A 25,099-nucleotide genomic window follows, 5' to 3' on the forward strand; every position below is an offset into this window, starting at 1 on the left:
TGTCTTAACTTTCAGCATTATTTTACATATGGAAAGATTCGTTTACGTATCTAAATGTTCTATTACGTATGGAGAGCTAAATGACAAACAAGCTTGTGCTGACATTAATACAAAGTTTCTAAATATTGTATCATTAAGTATTTCAATCAATGTTGCTTTTTATATACAATTGGTAACAAGTCTTATTATATTTAAAAGAAGAAAAACACATCTGCAAAATTTTTCTCGATTGCAAAGGTTGGCTTCGATGTTCGAACCTGGTTTACTTTTTTCCGAAGATACCCGAATTTTTGCCTCAAAACAGCAATAAAAAATGCGCTCAACCTTTTCGAGACAAGGGGTACATTTTTTGTCTTTCTTGATTGTTGCTATATTTCTATTATGTGTTGCGTAAACTGCATTAGCTAATGTAATATGCTTTATTATTATTATTATTATTATTATTATTTTAAATAAAGATTCACAGCTTCAAAAGTTTTAGTACGGCCAATAAAATGTTGAAGTGAATTTATGTTGTATAGATTGTCTCATACCATCACAAGAGGCAGTGTATCCGTCTACCCATTTATGAGAGAAAATCTCAAGAACTGCTTGATGTACCATCATCACAAATGTTTGGGAATCGAGTTCGTTGATGGACATAATATTCAAACCCAAAATGGTAGGAATCAACCAGTGGCGGATCCAGGATATGATCAAGGGAGGCGCTAAACCATAGTTTACCGTTTTATCCAGTGTAAAGCAGAATTGAAGCCCATTTTATCCAGTGTAAACCTTAGCGTCAAGGAGGGGGGGGCTATAGCCCCTATAGCCCCCTTGGATCCGCCACTGGCAATCAACCATTTCCAGTTTTAACCTTGATCACTATAGAGTTTAAACGGTAATAATAACGAATTTAGATAACGAGAAGCGGTTTTCTGCAGTCGATCCACTTCCTGATATTTTACTTACATCATTAACTCACTATTAAACCGAGAAATGATAGGAATCCAGTACATCTTCCGGTTCTATATTGATCTTCTCTTCGCAGAGCAAAAACAATAAGAGACAGCCGGAAGCATTCTTTCTTGCAATCTATTCAGCTTTTTACGAATAGGTATCATCTCTCTTAACTCTCTATTCAAACCAGAAGCTGCAGAAATCACAAACTTCCGGTTTAATGTAGAATTTCTATAGAGTAAAAACGATAATAAGTAGCGATAAACTGTTTTCTGCAATCAATTAAGCGTCTTAAGAATATACTTCATCTCTACTTTAATCTCTCTACTAAAACCGGAAGTGGTAGAAATCTATTACCACTTCCGATTTCAATATTAATTCTTTAGGAAATATCACACCGTATATAAACCAAACTTACTTACGTGGTATACACGTGATACTATTACTTGTTCTTTGTGACAGACAATATAAGTTTAACCCCTAGGATGATATGTTCGAAAAACTTCTAAAATGTTCTTCCAATACAAATCATAACAAAAAAAAAAAAAAAAACTTACAAGTACTTCACACCTATAAGAGAAAGAGTAGTTTTGTCATTATTTTGTAGTTAATAAAGTTTCTTGGTCTTTTTCAGATTTTTACAATGAGTCAGACCAAACAGTTATCTTTGGTAAAGTCAATTTTCTGTCAACATGAAAGTATAGTATACATTTGGTTATAGAGAATGCTGCACAAAGGAAAACCTAAAACTAAATTAAACGGCAATACTGTTGAGTACTTCCGAAGAAACATTTCTCAGAAAACACACAAATGGAGATGTGATATTTTACCACATGTGAAGGACTACTGTACTAAGTCATCATTGCATGGTCTCAAATACATATTTGAAGAAAATCGTCATTGGACCGAAAGGTAAAAGAAATTAGATTAAAAAAAATACATCCATATGTTAAATATTAATTGAATTATACATGTTTCTTTAAGACTTCGTGTAATTATGCTATCCTGGTTTCGTATAGCATACCGTGAATAAGTAGTAGCGAAAATTCAATTTTATAAAATGTAATATTTTAAAGAGAATTAAGTTCAAACTTGCTTACTCTTAATACTTTAGCTTTTAAGTTGGTATGTACTAGTAGCGTGCACAAGGGAGTGTTTCTAGGCTGTAATCGCTTTTCAATAAAAAAGTTATGAGAAATAAACATTGCTATATTATGCTATGTATAGGCCTATAGAAATCTTGAAACGATATGAGCTTGAGAACATCTATCTCTATAGACATTAGAAATTATGCTTTTTTTGTTTGTTTCAATAAATTACATTAGCTATTATAAGGAAGTTTTGAAATTAATAAACATGTATGGAATTAATAATGAACTTGTGTAGGAGTAGGAAATGTGCCGGAAATGGAAAATTAACTTAGCTCATCCACGACTAATTAAGAATCACTATATTGGGGCCGCAGTGACTGAGTGGTAGAGCAAGCGTTCACCTCTGGTGCATGGGACTCTTGGTTCGATTCCAGCTCAAGCCGATTGAGAAATAAAATCTTCGAGTTTTTGTCCCACGATTATGCCGGTCAAGCTAAAGGAGTCGGTGATTATGAGAAATGAATGAAATGGTAGAATGAAGAAAGTTTGAGGAAACGGGAGAACCCCGAGAAAACCCACGAGCACGGTGTTTGTCCACCACAAAGTCCACACGGCGCGAGCTGGGATCGAACCAGGGACCCCAAGCACAGGAGGTGAACGCTCTACCACTGAGCCTCCTGTTACAAGACATCAATAAGCCGCACATGGCTAGGATGATCCGGAACATCATTCTACGTCCTGGATGGAGAACACTATTGCATCCGCCATACTCACCGGACATTGTATACCGTCCGGTTATCACCTGTTCCATTCCCTGGACAATCACCTTAGAGGACTCCAGTTCAAATCCCTATTAGAGGTGGAAAATTCACTTGATACTTCTTCGCTTCACGGTCCACTATTTCCTACCGCGATGGAATCCATGGCCTTCCAGAACGTTGGCAGAAGGTCGTCGATGCTAATGGGGATTATTTTTGATCCTCCAGGTACGTCTTAGGTGACATATCGATGTTTAAAGGAGGTGGATGAAAAAGCACAGAGGTTTCTCGGTTACCTTATACATATATTCATTTATTTATATTGATACCAATTTTTATGCTTGTAGCTCCTTTGAGATAATTTTAAAGATAATTTGAGTTGGTATTATGGATAACATTTTTTGAAATGCATCTTTAGTTGTAAAACCATTATCATATTGTTATTAAATGTAACTCAAATAAAAAATAACATTAGTATTACAACGGCTTTATTTGCACTTACCTTCATTTGTTGAACATATGTGTGCCTGATGTTAATCCAGTCAATTTCGAATGACAAATAACACTAACATTTTCACGTGTTGTTTAATAACACTTCTTAATTTCACAAACGAATTGTTATTGATTTTCAAAATTTCCACCTTTTTAACTAAACATTAATCACTTAAGGCCTAACGTATGGTAGCTATTGCCCTAAAGTTTGCATATCAATTTAAAAGATACATCTAATAATGGTTGGTTCTTAATTATTGCATTTGAGTATAATTTACTGTCACTATTGGCTTCTTCGCAGAGATATTTTGTCACAGAATTTTAGCGATTGTCGTTAGAAGCACAATAACTGCAGCAAGACGACTTACTGACAAAACATCTGCAAGACAGTGTTTTGCAGGTTGGTTTTGCGTGTGCTAGGTGGAATTAAGATATCTGGTATGGCAGGCTGTGTTATCAGAAGTGGACGTATGGTTTTATTGTCATCTAAGAAAAAAACAAACTTGGTTAAATCTAAAGGCTCTGCAAACTGAATGGTGGAGTTATTCCAATAGTAGAGTTGAGCTGTGCATCTCAGTACATGTTGTCGGAAATAGTTGTAGGTGACCGGTAAACAAACAATGTTATTAATTGCTGATGGGGATTGTAGGAAGTGAATGTATCTACTTGCATCACAAGAGTTTCCGTTTTTTTTTAACAATCTTTAAATAGACAAGCTCTAGTTGGTGAAGTTGAGATAACATTCAGGTCTTGTTGCTGTAACAACTGTAGCACATGTAAAACAGAATCCGATTCTCTTGCTAAACTGAAAGCATACTGTTTGTTTCCTACTTTGCTCGTCGAGTCACAGCCTGTAAAGTCATGAAGAGCTGGTAAACTTTAGGAGAATTTTATTCCAAGTGCTTCTGAAGCTATATGACATCCTAAACCTCTTTTCCTTTATCCAACACCAGTGACTAACCACACACTCTGGCAACCGTCGTCTTTCAAATTATGCCAGTATGGTATGGCTAACACGAACACACCCGTATCTAGGCTGTAAATTATTAGGGTTACACTTCCTTTGTTTCTAACTGAATCAAACACATGAAGAAAAATTCTTGTGTCTGCTTCATTCTGGTTAGTTTTCAGGTTTTCATACGTTCTCATTAATTGATCTTCATGTTTTAGGCCACTGTCGTTTTCGTTGTCAACACTATCAGACACTGCAAATTGGCTGGATTAACATCAGGAACACAAATGTTCAACAAATGAAGGTAAATTCAAATAAAGTTGTTGTAATACTAATATTATATTTTCATTTCAGTTACATGTATTAACAACATGATAATGGCTTTAAACTAAAGTTGCATTTGAAAAAATGTTATCCATACCAAACTCAAAATGTCTTTAAACTTATCCCAAAGGAGCTACAAGCATAAAAATTTGGTATCAATTAAATAAATTAATATTCTAACTAGTGATACCCTGTATTTGGTCATTGGGCTTACGAAGGGTAAATGCGGGGTTGAGTATTGAATTTGCCCATTTCTCCAGTGTATATTTTCTTATAAAAGAAAGCCACATATTTGAACTTTGAGGAACGATGACAACACTGTTATTTGTCGTACGCAGGAAAAAAATCTCACATGTACGCCAGACATTTGAAACAGTCATATGAAAACAATGAAGTACTTAGGTGCAATAGCAAGGGAGATAAAAATTCGGAAGCTCGTACCACTCTCCACTCCCCTTATATATTTGTCGTCTACCTTCACGTTGTCTGGCAGCCCTAGCGACGCCCCTATTAGTCACAGGACCATGAACAATACCTCGTTGGAAAGCTTATAGAACACAGATTCCAAATAGGTAACTTTTATGTCCCCATGACCAACTTGTAAAAGAAGAAGAAAAGAAAAACATAAAAACACGTTTTTAAGTTCGTGGAGCTCTGGCAACGCTGTTGTTTTTCTTACGCAGGGGAAGCACAAAAGTTAGCTCTCTGAAATCTGTGTCCCACGTGCTTTCCAAAGAGGTATAGTTCATGTCCCTGTGACAATTAGGGGCGTCGCTAGGGCTGCCAACGTGACGATAGTCCATCGAAAAATATGTACAGAGTGACCATCGGAAGTAGGTACTTCTAAAATTTTATCTGAATTGTTATTGTATCTACGCCATTCATTTTATTATATGATTGTTACCTATGTATGTTGTACATGTGAGGTTATTTTTTTCCTGGTATGACAAACAATAATGTTGCCAGCGTCCCACAAATTTTACAAAAATAGTTTTTCATCCTATTTTTATTTTCTTCTTCTTCTTTTACGTGTTCGGAACTGGGGCACAAAAGTTACCTCGTCAGAATTTGTGTTTTCTAAGCTTTCCAACGAGGCTCATGTCACTGTGAAAATTTGAAGGGACACTAGGATCGCCAACGTGAAGATCTAAGATTTTCTGCGCTCCACCACTTTCCTCCCTCCTCCAAGTTGTCGACCACGCTGGTGGACGACGACATCGGTTTTCACGATCACTATAGTGCCTATAACAATAATCAGCAATAAAATTGCGTTAGGCTTTCCATGCATGCTCAACCCCCTTCAGATCCCGGCCTAATATTATGCAGAACACTAAACTTGCTGTTCATTACAAAACTCATCAGCCTTTGGTAATCAATAACCCGCGTAGCTTGATATGAGGCTTTATTTTGTTATGGATATTTGAAACAAGTGACCTAGAAATGTAATTACCTTGACATCACAATTGTTGTGAATCAATTTGGAAATGCGTAAAATTCGTCACGTTATCATTAGAAATTGTGTATTTTTTTGAAAAAATGTTAGTGTTTCTTTTTCTTTTCTTTGTTTACAGAGCTTTATGGTTGTCATTGAGTGCAATGGGACTAATTGCATCTGTCATGCTCGTATCCTTACTTTATGACGAATACAGAAACAGGCCAACAGTTACAAGTCTAGAAACAATCAATTATCCAATATGGAATATTCCATTTCCAGCAGTAAGCGTCTGCAACTTGAATCGCATTTTGAGATCTAAAGTTTATCAATTTGTACAACAGCTGTAAGTATCTTCTAATTTAATAATTTTGGTTTAATAAAATACAGACAGATTGCAGTAGGTAGGGTTCTCTGTTTTGAAATAATGCATATATTTGTACTGTTATTATGGTATATGTTTCATTTGATTCTTCTAGACCCATTATAATCTCTTTTATGATAATCTACAGCAGTTAAACATGTTTGTTAAGGAAGGCATCTACAATGTAACGCAATAAACGGATACAATGACTTGAAAAAGTATTCGTACAGTTACTATTTTGTAAAGAATGAAAATCTGTTTACGATTGTTTAACGAGTAAATTAAGTTGAGATGATATATGTCATATGTATGAACCCTATGCATTTATGTCCACACTATCTTACATCTTACTGTACCAGTTGCGCCATGTATTCAGTATAGTTTGTTGGTTTTACGTCTTACTCCCGTCGAAAAAGTATTTGTACATCGTAATTTTGTTCATAGTAAAATACTTGCGAAGCACTCTTATAGTAGAGGCGGTGTATGAAACTCCATTACACTTTTTTGAACACGGAATGCCGCTTTGGTCACTTCTAATTGGAACCTAAGAGAGTAATTTAAGAAGATGCGCCATTCAAATTTTCTCTTAGGATCCAAGATGACTGCTGTTTTACAAAATGGCGTCCGCAAATCGAAATTGCGTTAACGTTGACTAATTATACCGTGTAAAATTCGGCAGTATAGATATGAGCCATAGTTTGAAACAAACCTTCTGATTTATATAAAGGTATGTCATTATCTATTAACAAGGAATGTTAACATTTTAAAATCAGAATTGTATTTACTAATAAAATATATCATATTGAAATTTGGAAATAAATTTTTTATCATTTTATATTATTTGTTTTCATTATTATTTCCTTTCATGTGGGTTTTTAAAAAAATTTTCGTACGTGTAAATACGTTTTACATTATCGTACTTAAAATATTCTGTGAAAAAATTATTTCTTGCAACTAAAACTTTAACATGTTTATATCAAAAATAAGTTTCTGCATTTTATAATACGTGCATGTGAAAAAACTTTCAGCAGTTAAATGCATGTATGCGAATAAACAAACTTTCTGCATTTTACGATTTACGTATGTAAAAACAGTTTCTGCAGTTTTATAACGTTAAAAAGCTTTCTGCACGTTATGATACGTGTATATAAAAAACGTTCTGCATTTTATAATATGAAAAAACTTTCTGAATTTTATATTGCATGCATGTGAAAAATAAGTTTCTGCATTTTATAATGCATGCGTGTGAAAAATTGGTTTCTGCATTTTATATTGCACATGTGAAAAATAACTTTCTGCATTTTTGATTCACGTATGTAAAAACACTTTCTGCATTTTATATTTCAGGCATGTAAAAAAAACTTTCTGCATTTTATAATGCACGTATGTGAAAAATATGTTTCTGCATTTTATGATTCACGTATGTAGAAACATTTTCTGCATTTTATATTGCACGTATGTGACAAATTACTTTCTGCATTTTTATGATTCACGTATGTGAAAAACTGCATTATATGTATATAAAATAAAAATGATAATATAACATTACGGAGTTTTTAAATTAATTACTAGATCAGTTTCGGTCTTTTATATTTTCCTTTCCCAATGGAAAGTCGGTGTTAAGATTTTGATTGTCAATATTTTATTCCCTCGCATTTTTTAATATCTCGTAATTATTTTTAATTGGATCGTTTCCCTTGGAAACTCGTTAAATTTTCGTGTATGTATGTATATAAAATAAAAAATCATACTATAACATTACGGAGTTTTAAAATTAATTATTAGATCAGTTTCAGTCTTTTATATTCTCCTTTCCCAATGAAAAGTTGGTGTTAAGTTTTTGATTGTGAATATTTTATTCTCTCGTATTGTTTAATATCTCGTAATTATTTTTAATGGGATCGTTTCCCTTGGAAATTCGTTGTTAAATTTTCATGTGAACGTATTAAGAACTCGATGAACAATCTTCGATTGTGACATTTTATTCGTTCGTTTGCTGTGCAAACTCAGCTTATTTTTTCCGTGTTATTTGTAATAACACACGATGTTAAAATAGTTGCGAGAATAAAATTCTTGTAGAAACTCAGTTTGTTTTCTTTCGTTTGGAAATTCATTCTTATGTATATTCTCCTAATTTTTAATGGATCGCTTCCATAGGGAGCTCACAGGAATTATATTCCCAAAATACTAAAAAAAAATGCGAACTTGTAAATAATTCAATGTAAAATTTTCAAGAAAGCAAAAAATACCCAGCAAACTTTTTAAAAATACTTCAAAGTAATAGTAAAAATTTCTAGAAAAATAAAATACACTAATCAAATATCATTTAAAAAAACGAGTTTTCAAAAGGAAACGATAGAATATATAAATAAGTTTCACCTTGTAAAATACCGATGATACCTTTTATTTAGGAAAAGTTTTTAGTAAATAAAAATCAAAGAGTGAATTTTCTGTATATATTTATTTAATATTATATATCTATAAGCAAAGATACAAAAAGAATAATATATATACAAATAACACACACACTCAATTATAAAAAAATATTATACTGACACATTAATACACACATAACTATAGAAAAATATATATACAAATAATGTTATATACAAAAAGAAATCAGAGTGCATCGTTTCTGTCCTTTTCTAGTAAAATGTCCACTAATATTTCAATATATTTTGTGTTTTTAGTAAGTTGTTATATGTTTTCACAAACAATTCTTCGTTTATTTCACTATTAAGATGTGATCTCACATAATCAGCATACACATCATTTCTCACATTTTTACTTGCAATAAAGCTCCAGGCTTCAGCCTCAAGTGTTAATTTATTTCTAAAGCGACATCGATGCGCGAATTGATTGTAATAGCTCATATAACATCAATAGCAAAGTAAAACGCTCTTTGCTCTCCAATTTATAACACTGTTTTTATGTAGTTTTCATCTATGAGCTCACACTTGCACTCGCACTTTTCTTCTTTGCGCCACACTGATAAATCTAGTGGATATTTTTGCGGTGAACATACAAAATCCAACGGTAAAACTTGGCGGTGGTGTATCTGGTTTGCAATCGTCAAATTCTTCAAATAAGAAGAATTTCATCTTCCTCTCCTTCGATAAATAGGTCTGCAAATGATGGTCTTTCTTCCTCTTCTTCTTCTTCTTCTTTTTCCACTAAGGTCGATTTCATTGAAGGATTTTTTAATACTGATGATACTGCTGATGGCAATGATGGACCAAGTGAAGCCTGTGGCAACCCATCTAAAGATGGTGGACCAAGGGAAGCCGGTGGCGACCCATCTGAAGTTGCTAGTGGTAATGTTGAATCTACTGCCAATAATTATGGAGATCAAAGTAGAGATGTAGGAACTAAAACTGGATTATTTCTTAAATCAATAATTTCTCTTTCTATAATAATATCTGGAGAAGCCGGCGAAAAATAGCACGTTTCCTCCTCGATAAACAAGTCCGGATATTCACTTATGGTTTAAACTTTTCTTGGGGGATTCAACAAGCTCAAACGATAAATCCCAGTCTTCTTCCTTGCGGAGCTCAATTTCTCGCTGTAACTGAGTGTAAAACGACTCCATGATGATACTGTGCCAGTCTTGTCTTCATACCCCATATATAAGGAAAACTACCTACGACGTCATATCAGGTGGTACTTTAAAACAATTTTTCAAACACTCCTCCTCCAACAATTAAAATATTTTCACATATACTTTCCTAATCATCTATAGAATTTTCATAGGTATAGGGGCGGAGAAAACGTGTACTTACATTTTAGTTATGTTCTCATATCATTCAGCTAATCAAAACATTCTTTTGAAACAACATCATTAGTGTTATTTACATTGTGCTGCAATCATTCACATCATACAGCGGTATTCCTTCAATAATGTTATTCATATCGCGCACTAATCAATCACTTGTCATCTAGGTACAAAGAAAAGATTTACATGGTCTGTGTGCAAATAAATAGTTCACATGTTTTTAAAAGAAAATCTGTTATTCATGTGGTCATTTACATCTTCTATTACAACAACATTCCATCATTATTCTTATTAAACACAACATCTACCAACCATTCACATATTGTCGCTTTCAATACACAAGGGCGTAACTTACTTTTTTTGTGATTTTGAGATTTTCAATTCTTCCGATAAATGTCAATCGTGTCTAGCTGCTGGGAAATTTTTGTGGCTGTACGGCGAACCATTCAGCTGTGCGGGGGTCATTTTCATAAGGTCGTTAAGAGATATAAAAGCAAGTTGTTCAAAGCATAAGGGCTTAAATGACACATACGCCCTTCTGTATTAAACAATCTGAATACACAATAATATGGTCTGGCGCTCATACGCCACAATGCGAACCGCATTTTTTTAGTCTCTGTATGTAAATGCCGCCATGGATTGTTTAGATTGTTGATTTGGATTTGTTTAGGGGTTTGATTGTTAAAAGAGACTTAGTTAGTGACGTACACTGGATGTCAGTGACAAAGTTTGCCGCGTCACGATTCAGAAAGGACTTATACATGGAACTGCTGGTTCAGAGTTGCGAGATAAGCATGTTCCGAATGCATTGGGACAGGAAACAATCGAAGTTGCGAAATCACACATAACATCAATACCTCGGGTCGAATCCCATTACTGCCGAGCTTCTACATCCCAAGTTTATTACAGAAACCCTGGCCTCTCTCTCTTTAAATTGTACGATCTCTACAAACTTTACTGTGAAGAAAAGGGTCTGGATAAAACACGTATAATTGGTCGTACGTCTTACTGGAAGCTATTGAAAGAGATGAATGTAAAAATTCACAAACCGAAAAAATATCAGTGTAAAGTATGTGTCAAGTTTAGTAAGTTGTCCGAAGATGAAAAAAGAGCAGAACTGCAAAATTACGAGGAGCACAAACAAAAGAAGGATCAATCAAGGCTAGAAAAGAGACTAGACAAGGAGAATGCATTCAAAGATAGAACTCATAAGGTGATTTGTTTTGATCTTCAAGTGTTAACAACGCCATCCTGCAAAACCGGAGTTGTGTACTACGCGATTAAACTAAACGTTTACAATCTTACTATTTACGATGTTGCTACTCACGAGGGCTAGTTATTTTGCGGACGAAACAAAGGCAAACAGGGGCCCAGATGAAATTGCATCATGTGTTTTTAAATACTTACGCAAATTATCAACAGAAGTTGAACACGTGACCATGTATTCCGACTGCTGCTGAGGACAAAATTTAAACAAGAAATTCGCATCAATGTGTATATATGCGGTGAGTAGTACTCATATAAAAACGATTGATCATAAATTTCTTGAGCCGGGAAATACGGAAATGGAAGTTCATTTCATGCATAGTGCCATTGAGCATTCGAAAAAATATAGATGTGTTCGTTCCAACACAGTGGTTGACTGTTGCTCGAATGTCGCGCAAAAAGCCGTTTCCATACGAGGTACACTCGATGACAATAGATGATTTCTTTGACTTCGAGGAAGCACGAAAAACTTTTCTACCATGGAGCAAAGATCAAAAAGGCAATGAGATTGGATGGCAAAAATTGCGATGGATAGGATTCAGTCAAGACGATTTGGGGACAGTTTTGTTCAAAACCCGAATGAGGGATGAGTTTTCCAGATTTTCGGTACGCAAAGATTCCCTGAGAAGCTGTACACTAAACCAGCCTACACTCTACCCCGGTATTCGACCTATTTCTCAGAAAAAAAGAAAGTCTTGGAAAATTTGTGCGATATAGGAGTAATATTGCTAGATTACCACGCATACTTCTGAAATCTACAAAGTGATGAAAATGTCGAAAATTTTGTTGAGGTCCATCGTTGAAAGGATTTTCCTTTGTGTCAACACAGCCATAATGCTTACCTAAAAGCATATTTTTTATATTCTATAGTGTGTAGTCAAAGTTATAGTTTTCATACAAAAATATTATATACAACATAATAAACACTCTTATAATTATAACAAAAGAAAAAACATTAACTGTAGCATCAATGCTCATTATGTACAAAACTGTAAAATATGTGAAAAATAAAGTTACTAAACATACGCCATTATTGTTATTTTAGAACTGGAATTTAACATATATGTGTTCACAGCATAAGGGCGTAAGTTAAAACTTCGCAATTTTATCAAGACATACGAACAGCTGGAAAGTCATATCTACGCGGAAAAGAACATTTGTCCCTCGCCAATAAGCGTCCAAAAAATTAAAGCTCTCCTGAAAATAGTAAAAACGTTATGTTAACTTGAACATACTACAAAATCTTCTTTCGCTTCTCCTGTAAAACTTTGAAAATGTTAGTTACGCCTTATGTATTGAAAGCGATGATATCATCTACGTAAAATAAAAGGGTCAATATCCTTCATACTACCAAACTTCCTTTGTATTTGCATTCGGTATCACATAAATGTGACAATCTTCTATTGTATTCGCATTCAGTACCGCATCATGTTTCAACAGGATCATCAGTTCTTTTGTATTTGCGTTCAGTGTCGAGTCATGTTCTACCATTCGTGGTGCCAAACTTCTTTTGTATTCTCCGCTGACACTGTCTTATTTTCATCTAGCATGCCATTAAACTTGTTTTTATTACTCTAACGGTATTTTATGATGTTTATCTACCGCAAACTTAATCTTCTTTATATTCTCCGCCGACAATGTCTTGTGTTCATCTACAGCGGCACCAAACATGTTTTTATTACTCTGTCGGCATTCTGGGGGTGGCGGTGGCTCAGTGGTAGAGCGTTCACCTCCGGTGCTTGGGGTCCCTGGTTCGATCCCAGCTCACGCCGTGTGGACTTTGTGGTGGACAAACACCGTGCTCGTGGGTTTTCTCGGGGTTCTCCCGTTTCCTCCCACTTTCTTCATTCCATCATTTCATTCATTTCTCATCATCACCGTCTCCTTTAGCCTAACCGGTATAACCGTGGTACGTAAAATTAAAGATTTCATTTCATTTTTTCTGTCGACATTCTGTGACGTTTACCCGCGGTGGCGTCGGTCTTCTTTTGTATTTGTCTTCATGTTTTAACATGTACCTGCAAGGTCATTACCCAGCAACGCCATCTTTCACTCCCACCCAACCGGTTTCCAAAAAGGGCGCGAAAAGTTCAGTTCGTGCCTTGAGCATACCAGTATAAGACGTACGAGAACCACGCTCTATACGAACCAGCATAGCGTATCATGCCAGAGTATACGTACTGCGTAAAAGAGTAATATTTTACATATTACAAATGAATAAAAAAGTCCCGCATGAATAAAGTTTATTCCCTCCCATCTCTTAGTATTTCGAAACAAAGTTTCCCTTGAGTATGTATAACATACGATTTGCGAAAAATAATATGATCACAACATAGCTGTTCTTCGGAGTATGCCTTACGATACGACCAAATTTAAAAATTAATATAATCACATCATAGCTGTTCTACAGAGCATGGTTTAACATGCGAACAAATTAAATAAAATAATTAATCAGCTTCATTTCGAAGCGAAAGAATAATAATTACCAATGAGTATGCTATGCATACGAACGAATAAAATAAAATAGAATAATATTATTGAATTAAATAAAAATAATGCCATTTTGATTTTTCCCAAGAGTATGTTATGCATATTTTCACAAGAGTATGTAATGCATATTATTCTGTAAAGTTTTCTGATCCATGTCTCAAGTTTTCTGCACCTCTGATAGCTAAAATACATTCACTAGAAAATAGTGCGTATGCACACGGCCAAGTACGTACACTTCCGGGCAAAGCAATTTTATGTCAAATATTAGTACTTAACAGTAGCATTAGTTTTAGAAATTGTCGGCGCAGTGGATTTATATATATATATATATATATATATATATATATATATATATATATATATATATATATATATATATATATATATATATATATATATATATATATATATATAGCATATTTATTAACATGAGAGGGGTGGGATATAGCCCACATAATTTTTCCTTTGTAATACCTCCAGGGTAGTAAGAGGAAAAGAAGAGATATTTCGTTTCCAGACATCTTGTCGGATCTATAGTGATTATTTTATTTTCTTCTTTCAATAATATGACAGAATACATTTAAAGATAAATAATTTTCTTTCTTTCCTATAATTCCACAGAAAGTTCGCCAGAATAACTATGGAGCTAGATCGTTATTAAATATCAATTTCTTCAAAATAGTAACAATTTATTAGACAGTTCTACAGTGTGCGTGAATTTTGTATTCGCGACAGATTGATTTGCTAGCCTCCAGTATGCCTAAATTCGTGGCGCGCATACCTATCAACATGAGACATTTTGTCGCTCTTAATGAGCTGAAGGCGGACCATGAAACATTCAACCTGAAATCTACAAAGGACTAAAAATACGTTAAGACGGGGTGTTAGTCCCAATTTTCTTTCAGTATACAGCTAATTTAAATTTAATAACCCATACCTTCCAATGAAAAATGAAAACCAGAAAACCAATTCTCTTAGTATGTCAAGTCATAGTACTTCTTCTATAGAGTTTTGTGCACCATGTCTCGAGTTTTGTGCAACTCACAAACCCAAAAAATAACTACTTTGAAGATAGTGCGTATACCAATAGCACAAGTGCGTACAGTGCCAACCAAATTTCTTGGTATATCAGTTGCTAGTACTCATTCTGTAGAGTTTGATGCACCATGTCTCGAGTTTTGTGCAATTGAGATACCCGAAATATAACCACTTGAAAATAGTGCGTATACCAATAGCCCAACTGCATACAGCGCCGACCTAATCTCTTAGTATGTCAAATGTTAGTATTCCTTCTGTAGAGTTTTGTGCACCATGTCCCGAGTTTTGTGCAACTCATATACCGGAAATATAAACACTTGAAAATAGTGCCTATATACTAATATTCAAAATGCGTACAGCGCCAACCAAATCTCTTAATGTGTCAAACCTTAGGACTTGTTCTTTAGAGTTTTGTGCACCTTCTGTCGAGTTTTGTGCAACTCATATTCAAGAAATAACTTTCTTGAACATAGTGCGTATACCAATATCCCAAGTGCCTACAGCGGCTACCAAATCTCTTAGTATGTCAAATGTTAGTACTCCTTTTGTATAGTTTTGTGCATCATGTCCCGAGTTTTGTGCACTTCAGATACCCGAAATATAACCCCTTGAAAATAGTGCGTATACCATTATCCCAAGTGCGTATAGAGCCGACCAAATCTCTTACTATGTCAAATCTTTGAAATCCAGCTGTAAAGTTTTGTGCATCATGTAACGAGTTTTGTGCCACTCAAATACGCGAAATACAACCACTTGAAAATAGTGCGTATACCAATAGCCCAAGTGCATACAGCGCCGACCCAATATCTTATTATGTCAAGTGTTAGTAGTCCTTCTGTAGAGTTTTGTACATCATGTCCGGAATTTTGTGCAACTCATATACCGGAAATGTAAACACTTGAAAATAGTGTGTACATAATAATATTCAAAATGCGTACAACGGCGCCAACCAAATTTCTTAATATGTCAAACCTTAGTACTTCTTCTCTAGAGTTTTGTGCATCATGTCCCGAGTTCTGCGCACTTCAGATACCCGAAATATAGCCACTTGAAAATAGTGCATATACCAGTATCCCAAGTGCGCATAGCGCCGACCAAATCTCTTACTATGTCAAATGTTAGTTCTCCATCTGTAAAGTTTTGTGCACCATGGAACGAGTTTTGTGCACCTCAGATACTCGAAATGTAACCACTTGAAAATAGAGCTTATACCAGTATCCCAAGTGCGTACAGCGCACACGAAATCTCTGAGTATGTCAAGTGTTAGTACTCCTTCTGTAGAGTCCCCAGTTTTGTAGTTCTCTTTTGAACCTTTGTGAAGTTGCCCCGCCCCTGCACGCAAAACGAACGATTGATTTTGGTTTCGAGTATAAATTTATAAGTTAAGGGGGGATGGGCAACATACACAGGTGCACAGTGAGTATTACGTCAAATATCAATATATTGTTTCTTAAGTGAAATATAACACAGTGAAAATTGTTTGTGTGAAATTACGAAGAATAGATATATAGCTTATCACTTCGCTTATTACCTTAAATAGTTTAAGGAAACTATTATTGCTTATTTTTAAATACTTTTATCTAATATTTTGGCCTACTCGTTTGATATATACAGCATGGTTTGAAAGAGGCGTACCTTTAATTAGTGTTTTCTGACGGTTTTACGTTTTACCCACATTTATTTGGTAACATTGCTTGGCATTATCTGGTAACATTGCTATAATACACTGTTGTGATACAGCAGGATGTAGCACCAGGGCACTTCGCGATTCATGTGCGGAATTACCTGAATCAGACGTTTTCTGGCCGCTGGATTGGAAGAGGTTGTGCATCTTCACCTGCTCCCTTTGCCTGGCCTCCAAGAAATCCCGATCTGATGACACCAGACAATGCTCTTTGTGGTTTCATAAAGCAACAAATAAGAAACACTCGATATCACACAACGCAGGAATTACGAGCAGCTGTGGAACACGCCTTCAGCCTCGTGACTCCGGAGTATCTCCGCAAAATATCTGCGAGAACTTGGCGCAGAATTCAGCTGTGTTACGACATGGATGGTGATCATACCGATGTTTATGACTCTTAAGACTTCAAGGTAACTGTGTACAGACATTCTACCATAATTAGGACTTTACTGTTGAAACTGAAGCGGGGGGTACATCCACTTCCAGACTACCCTATACATTCTTTTCTCTGTGCAGATTACAAGTGTGTTTGTTCCCGACTAATTATTTGATTTGTCAGTTATTTAATATTTAAGTACATTTTAACTAAATCTTTTCTTTATAGTTTATTCGGTTTTGTGGTTTTCGTTTTGATATAGTGGCAAGTGTTTTAAACTTGAGTAGTTATTTCTTTCCAAAAGAATAAGACTTGTATGTTGCATTGACATTCCTATAACTAAATTATTCCAACAGATTCTTGAATCCCATAAACAGCCTTTCAATAAGATTATTATCTTTATTATTATCTACTTAAAAATGGAGCTGCTATTCAGGTATTTGTTCATGTTTTATTTTTGTCTCTGCGTTAGACTGGGTCCATTTAGTTGTAGTGCAACATCTTCAAATTCGAAATGTACCTAGCTTAGAATTTTGTCTACTCAAGAAAACATTTTGTACCACTAAAATAAGGGAGGAAGGGCAACTTCCAAATTTGGTCAGTTCGATCACCTGTAGTGCGATATATTTAAATTCGAATTTGAATTAGCTCAGAATTTTGTCTAATTTTTGTCCATTTTTGTCCACTCAAGAAAATATTTTCTACCATTATAATAAACGAGGGAGGTTCACTTCCAAATTTGGTTATTTCAATCACCTGTAGTGGAACATCTTCAAGTTCAAATTTTAACTAGCGCAGAATATTGTACAATTGTAGTCGATTTTTGTCCAATCAAGAAAAAATGTACCACTCAAATTAAAAAGGAGGACCATTTCAAAATTGTTTCCACTTTGGTAACCAGCAGTGTGACATCTTTAATTCGAATTTTAACTAGCTTAGCATTTTCCATTTTTTGTAGGTTTTTGTACCACCAAGCTAGTTAAAATTCTAATTTGAAGATGTCTCACTACGGGTGATCGAAGTGCCAAATTTTGAAATGACGTCCCTGCTTTATTTGAATAGTACAAAATTCTTTCTTGGTAGTACAAAAATGTACAAAAATTGGACAAAATTCTAAGCACGTAAAAATTCAAATTTGAAGATGTCGAACTACAAGTGATCGATGTGGCCAAAATTTCAAATGGCCCTCCCTCGTTTATTTAGATAGTAGAAATTTTTCTTGGTGGTACAAAAATGTAAAAAAATCGGACAAAATTATGAGCTAATTAAAATTCGAATTTGAAGATATCGCCCTACAGGTGAGTGAAGTGGCAATATTTTGAAACTGCCCTCCATTCAGAAACGGACAAGATTCTAAGTTAGTTAAAATTCCAATTTGAAGATGTCGCACTACAGATGATCAAAGTGATCAAATATTGAAATAACACTCCCTCCTTTATTTGCATGGTTCAATTGTTTTCTTGATTGGTCAAAATGGGACAAAAATCAGAAAAAATTCTGAGTTAGTTAAAATTCGAATTTGAAGATGTAGCACTACAGGTGATCGAAGTGGCAAAATTTTGAAATTGCCCTCCCTCGTCAATTTAATGGTTCAAATATTTTTCTTGCTTGGACAAAATTGGACAAAATTCTGAGCTAGTTAAATTTCGAGTTTGATGTCGTACTACAATTAAATGGACGCTTTATACTAGCTTCAAAACTTTTCATTGTTGTCGGGTTTGTTTCTAACATTTGGCTCTGAAATGAGAATTTGAAGCATTGTTGCACTGAGCTTATTTAATATTGCCGAAGATAAGAACAAAATATTGAATTTCTGTTAGTTCTCACAAAATTCGGGACATGATGCACAAAAATTCACAAAATGAGTACTAATATTTGACACACAAATTGCTTTCCCCGGAATTGTACGTACTTGGCCGTGTGCATACGCACTATTTTCTAGTGAATATATTTTAGTGATCAGAGGTGCACAAAACTTGAGGCATGGAGCAGAAAACTTTACAGAATAAATATTAAAATTTGACGTACCACTGGTGTTGGTCAGCACCGTATGCACTTGGACTAATGGTATACGCACTATTTTCAAGTGGTTATATTTCGGGTATCTCAATTGCACAAAACTCGGGACATGGTGCACAAAACTCTACAGAAGGTGTATTAACATTTCACATACTAACACATTTGGTCAGCGCTCTACGCAATTGGGCTATTTTGTATACGCACTAGTTTCAAGTGGTCATATTTCGGATAACTGAATTGCACAAAACTCGGGACATTGTGTTCAAAACTCTAGAGAAGGAGTACTAACATTTGACATAGTAAGAGATTTGATGTGCGCTCTACGCAGTTCGGCTATTGGTATACGCACTACTTTCAAGTGGTTTTATTTCGGGTATCTGAGGTGCACAAAACTCGGGACATGGTGCACAAAACTATAGAGAAGTCGTACTAACATTTGACATACTAAGAGATTTGGTGGGCGCTGTACGCATTTTGAATATTAGTATACGCACTATTTTTAAGTGGTTATATCTCAGTTACCTCATGTGTATTAAACTTGGTTAACCGTGCACAAAATTGCACGAAATAAATGCTTATGTATGACATGACTTTGGCCAGCGTCTGTAGTATGCAAATTCCAGTGCCTGGCATACGCACTATTTTCATGTGTTTATATCTCTGTTATTTGAGGTGCACATAACTCGGAAATGATGCACAAAATTGTACAAAACAAATGCTAACGATTTATGTAACTTTTGCCGGAATTGGTGTTATGCAAACTCCAGGCCTGGCATACGCACTATTTTGAAGGAGCTATATCTCTGTTATTTGAGGTGCACAAAACTCGGGAAGTGATGCACAAAATTGCACAAAATAAATGCTAACGATTTATGTAACTTTTGCCGGAATCGGTGTTAGGTGAACTCCAGTGTCTGGCATACTCAATATTTTCAAGGGGCTATATCTTTGTTATCTGAGTTGCACAGAACTTGGGAAGTGGTGCACAAAACTGCACAAAACTCGGTCTAGAAATTGATATATGTTTTTCTAATTTTCCAATTGGACGAACTCAGGCCTGGTATACAGTTGAAAAATTTAAATATGAAAAAATTTAGGTTTCTTAAGATGCACAATACTCGAGATGTGTTGCACAAAACTGCACAAAATGTGCACAGAATTTATTGTAAGTTTTGTTTGAATCGTTTTCTAACGAACTCCAAGTTAACGGACCTCAATGTTACGCTAGAAGAAAATATTCTAGGATTTACACATATTCTAGGATATAAAAGGTAATTTCAAGTGGATTAATTTTCTTTTAAACAAGAACATAAGGTTTTGAACGCAGGCTTTTAATACAGTAAGAATTACCTTCACTTGGCCTCTTATTAAACGGAAACTTATCTTAAACGGAAATATTTCCGGTCCCATGAATTTAAAGATAAAGAAATGAGTTTGATTCCTTTGATTAGACGGAACCTGTGTTGCGAACAACGAATATTAAACTTTTTAACCGAAATTTTCAAGTTCCGGAATGCAACGTTTAATTTTTTTTTTTTTTTAAGAAACTCTGAGTGGTTAGGTATATGAGCTACGTTGTCTGCCAAAGTCTTCGTTTTCTTGTTATCTTACTTACACATTTCACCTTTAATCCATCAAGCCTGTTACGCCATGTAAGACCCTAGATATTGTGCGAGTTTTTGAACGAAGAGTTATTTTCAAATAGCAATAACTCATTCTCTAGCTGGTCTAGAGACATGGAAGAAGAAGCATAATAGGCTGTATACAATAGATCAAAAGGGCGCTAAAAGTACAGGGAGAAGTACTCAAAATGGCATAGCATCGATTTTTTGTCTTGGTCTTGGAAAACGTATTTTTTGTGTATATGTGTATGTGTGTGTTCACTGTAAATTTTATGTATATTAATTCATAGCAGGAATAAATACTGTAATTGAATACGTTATGTGCCATTTTATTTTATCTCACTCTTTTCATTATATGTATCTACATTCTTTAATCCTTTTAAGCGTATATTTACCTTCGTTAACTATAAAACTATAAACGGATTTTTTTTGAGTCCTGTTCAATTTCACTAAACAGATTTTACCATATGCTTATGCCATAAACATTTATGTGCTTGCCTCAGCATATTTATTTTTCAGATACTTGGCGCATTCTAATCTTTTTTTATTTGTATTGGTATTTGTAAATTTCCAATACAAATCTCTCTCTCTCTCTCTCTCTCTCTCTCTCTCTCTCTCTATATATATATATATATATATATATATATATATATATATATATATATATATATATATATATATATATATGCGTGTATAGATAGCTTGATGTATTTTAATTTCAAATACTGAACTCTTTGAACTACGAAAAAAAAATTGTATTCAAGAACCTGTAGACGCTTGCGAAGTTAAAAACATAAAAAGCGAACTTGCGTTTCTTAACGCTCATTTCAGTTTAATTCCAAAGATAATAACGAGGTTAGAAGAGCCGGGAGTAGGACTTTCTAGTCCATTTGAGCTGTTTGAGTCAATAACGAAACAGACTCTGCCAAGACCAATTGGACAAGCATTTTTTCGAAAAGCACAGTCAATAGATGCGAAAAATCCTAGCATAAAACTCTTGTCTAATATAAATAAAGTGTTCGGGTACAACGAAGCACGAATCTCAGATTTATTGGCAAGTAACATTGCTTGTTTGAAATACTGTCCCTTAAGGACCTGTGACACGGAAGAAACATTTTCGATGTAGAGAAATGTTTTGGCGGACAAAAACACAGAACCTTTTTTGCCGGAATGTATTGAATACTACATAGTTCTGTAACATGAATGGATCATAGCCAAGTATATGTAGTTCAAGTAATACAACTTCTTTTTTCCTAAAGGTAAAATAAAACTTCTCATTTAACTTTAGTTTATGATTGGTGCATATTTATCGTTTTTAGTGCATATTTGCATATTTTTTAGCATGTTTTCGTAATTATTAGCGCATATTTGCATGCATATTTTGCTGTTTTCTAGTGCATATCGATCCGAAGTCGACTGATGAGGACTGAATTACTTATTCTTTTATGTAATTTATCACTCTAACAGGAAACTGCCTCATGGCTTTGACCAGAATAAATTATATTATTATCTTCATTATCTTGGAGATTTGTTTGAACCCGAGTCTGTATCTACAGATAATTTAGACGAAATCCAAAGCATATTGAGACAAAGTAACGTGTCAATTGAGGAATTAATGAAAAGGGTAAGTTGGAGAAAAGATTTTGTAAAATACGTATTAAGTAAGACCAAGAAATTATAATATTACGATTTTTACTATTAAGTCTTACATTTCAAATGACTATACAACCCTATATCATAAATAATAGCCTATATATCAAAATGTATTGCGTTATGTCTTTGCGTTAAGGCGCTAATCAAATTTTAGGATGGTCTCACTAGAAAAAAACAGAAAAAATCCTGGTAATCTATATGTACCCACCTCTGGCTTAATTAAAATGTGATTTATAACTTATAATACTGTATACAGTTTAACAGTACCGGTATGAAAAAAGTAAGTTAAAAATACGTTGAGTACAACGTTTACCGTATTAAAGCTGAACGTATAATATTAGGGTGTAAATATAATGCCATCTCATCTTAATTCCTGTGATTTAATCCGAGAAAAGGTTATCCCTGGAGGCAGATCCTATCTGCTTTTCCTAACTTAGTTACTCTAGTAACTAGCTACTGGAGTCATGAAGTCAGGAGATCTGAAGTAGGTGGATATTTTTCCCCAATAGTTAAAACGAGTACATGCAGAACGGGATTTTATAGTACTATACTAAAAGCGTAACTTAGGAATAAGAATTTGGGATCATTATTTAAAGACTAAAATGTGGCTTTATTATATAGACTTAATTTCTCATATCATTTATATTCTTCCGATACAAGGGCACCCATAGATTTATTTCCTAGGGAAGCAAAATCAGCATTAAAATATATATATATTCTATATGCATTTATATTCTGAAACTCATCGACGCACGGTATGAGGTTCTTCATAGATAAAATATTGCGTTTTTATTCTTAACTTAAACATATAAGATGCAAATATGAAGCTGTAATGTAGAAACGAAAATGCAAATAAATTATTCGAAATATACCATTAACATCAGTAGGACATTTGCTTGTAATCCCTAATGTTTTACGGTCTCCATACTTATTTACTTGTTTATACTCAACTGCAAACTTTAAGGGTGAAGCATTATGAAGGGTACCATTCCGTATCATTTGGTACATTGTTTGATATAACTTTCAGTGGACGGAATATTCCGTAGTGCCGTTCTACGGTTGCGGAAATGTCACGATGTAAATTGCTGCGATTTCTTATAGTTTCAGTAAACCAGATACTTAAGAGATTTAAATGAAGAGGCAGTGCATCATAATTTGCTATAACATATTACGTAAATATAGACAGACTAATATGTAACCTATTGTATTGTATTGTATTTATTTTCATCCTTTTTCATACAAATTGTTCACAACGTGAACGTATGAGTTGGACAGGTACATACGGAGTAATCTATATACTCAGTAGTTTTACTGACTAAACAAATTCAAGTAAATTTCGAACCCTAATTTAGAGAACTGATCTCGGTCATATAACTTCCATACTGAAAAAGAAGGTTAAACACCAATCAATCGTGTTCAAAAATTACCAAGATTCTTCTCAAATAAATAATAATTTATTTGAAATAAATTCTGCTGTATGCTATTAAAGTTTAAAATAATGTTTATTAACTTCTTTAAAGTAACTAGTTTATTAACTTGTATATTAAAATGTATTATTATTATTAATAATAATAGTACACAATTTTAATTTTTTAACAGTTGGGGCAACCTTGTGAGGACTTGTTTGTCAGATGCAAGTGGAAAGGAAGAATTCGCAATTGTTCCGATTTGTTTGAAGTCTGGAATACAGTTTACGGATATTGTTGTTCTTTTAACTACCTCGGAGTCAAATACATTAAGGAAAGGTAGACGTATTTTCTTATAAATTGTGCAGTTTGAAAATATTCAATACCATTCTTAGGCTAATATGAAGGGATGTATAATATCAAATTACAGTTAGTAACTCATCAGTCCCGTCCGCTGACATTGTTCAAAAGAGTGGAAATCAAAGAATAATATGTAGGTATTAAAATTTCTCTGCATATTTATGTTTAGAATTAAAAATTAGTAGTTACGGAAGTAAGCTGTGTTGTCGACACATTCCTCATTGTGAAAGAATTAATGAAGAAAGCTTAGATTCTGGCGCGCTGAAGTATCTGACCTTTCATCTCACTCATTCATGGCGCTAACCGTTCGTATTGTGAAGATTGTATCGTCGTTCCACTGATGTAGAATGTCCAGAATACTCAGATCTCAGAGAACGTGTAAGACTATCTGAAAATCTTAGGTGTTGAAAGACATTTAGTAATCGTATTCTCGCTTTTAGGTTTTGAAAGATATTTAATAATCGCATTCTCGCTTTAGGTTTTGAGAGATATTTAGTAATCGTATTTTCGCTTTTAGGTTTTGAGAGATATTTAGTAATCGTATTCTCGCTTTTAGGTTTTGAGAGATATTTAGTAATCGTATTCTTGCTTTTAGGTTTTGAGAGATATTTAATAATCGTATTCTTACTTTTAGGTTTTGAGAGATATTTAGTAATCGCATTCTTGCTTTTTTCCCGACAGATTGGAATATGTAACTTTCTCTGAGTTTTTCTTTTTTACAGTCTATACCCGTAATGTATTACTATTCTTGTTATTTTTAAAGAGATTATGATTTATCCATACCCTTTGTATATTTACTTTTCATCCTCATCTATAATCTCTATTAACACCGAAAGTGATAAATATATCACTACAACTTTTGGCTTCAATATTGATCTAGATAGAGCAAAAATGATTAGAGATAACGGAAAACGGCTTTCTGGGAAAACGATTTGTGCTGAGATACCATACATATTACTCATTGCTCACTTCCTCCATCTACCACACATGGCTGGTCCAAGTATGAATACTTGACGGATAGTCATTCAATCCCTGTTGATACACCCTTGACACTGTCGTTC

At 34.3% G+C, this 25,099-nt stretch overlaps 1 protein-coding gene across 1 annotated transcript; it reads left to right on the plus strand.

The window, feature by feature from the left end:
- The first annotated feature begins 1,581 nt into the window (after positions 1 to 1,581).
- Positions 1,582 to 24,021, plus strand: LOC145681957 (sodium channel protein Nach-like). Its single transcript, XM_081753559.1, has 4 exons — positions 1,582 to 1,851; positions 6,128 to 6,334; positions 22,087 to 22,243; positions 23,872 to 24,021. Exons 1-4 carry the CDS (start codon positions 1,664 to 1,666, stop codon positions 24,019 to 24,021), a joined length of 702 nt encoding a protein of 233 aa, XP_081609685.1. The 5' UTR covers positions 1,582 to 1,663.
- The last annotated feature ends 1,078 nt before the right edge of the window (positions 24,022 to 25,099 follow it).

The sequence above is a fragment of the Thermobia domestica genome, chromosome 3 (assembly GCF_964235325.1).
Source record: "Thermobia domestica chromosome 3, izTheDome1.hap1.1, whole genome shotgun sequence".
Lineage (NCBI taxonomy): Eukaryota > Metazoa > Arthropoda > Insecta > Zygentoma > Lepismatidae > Thermobia > Thermobia domestica.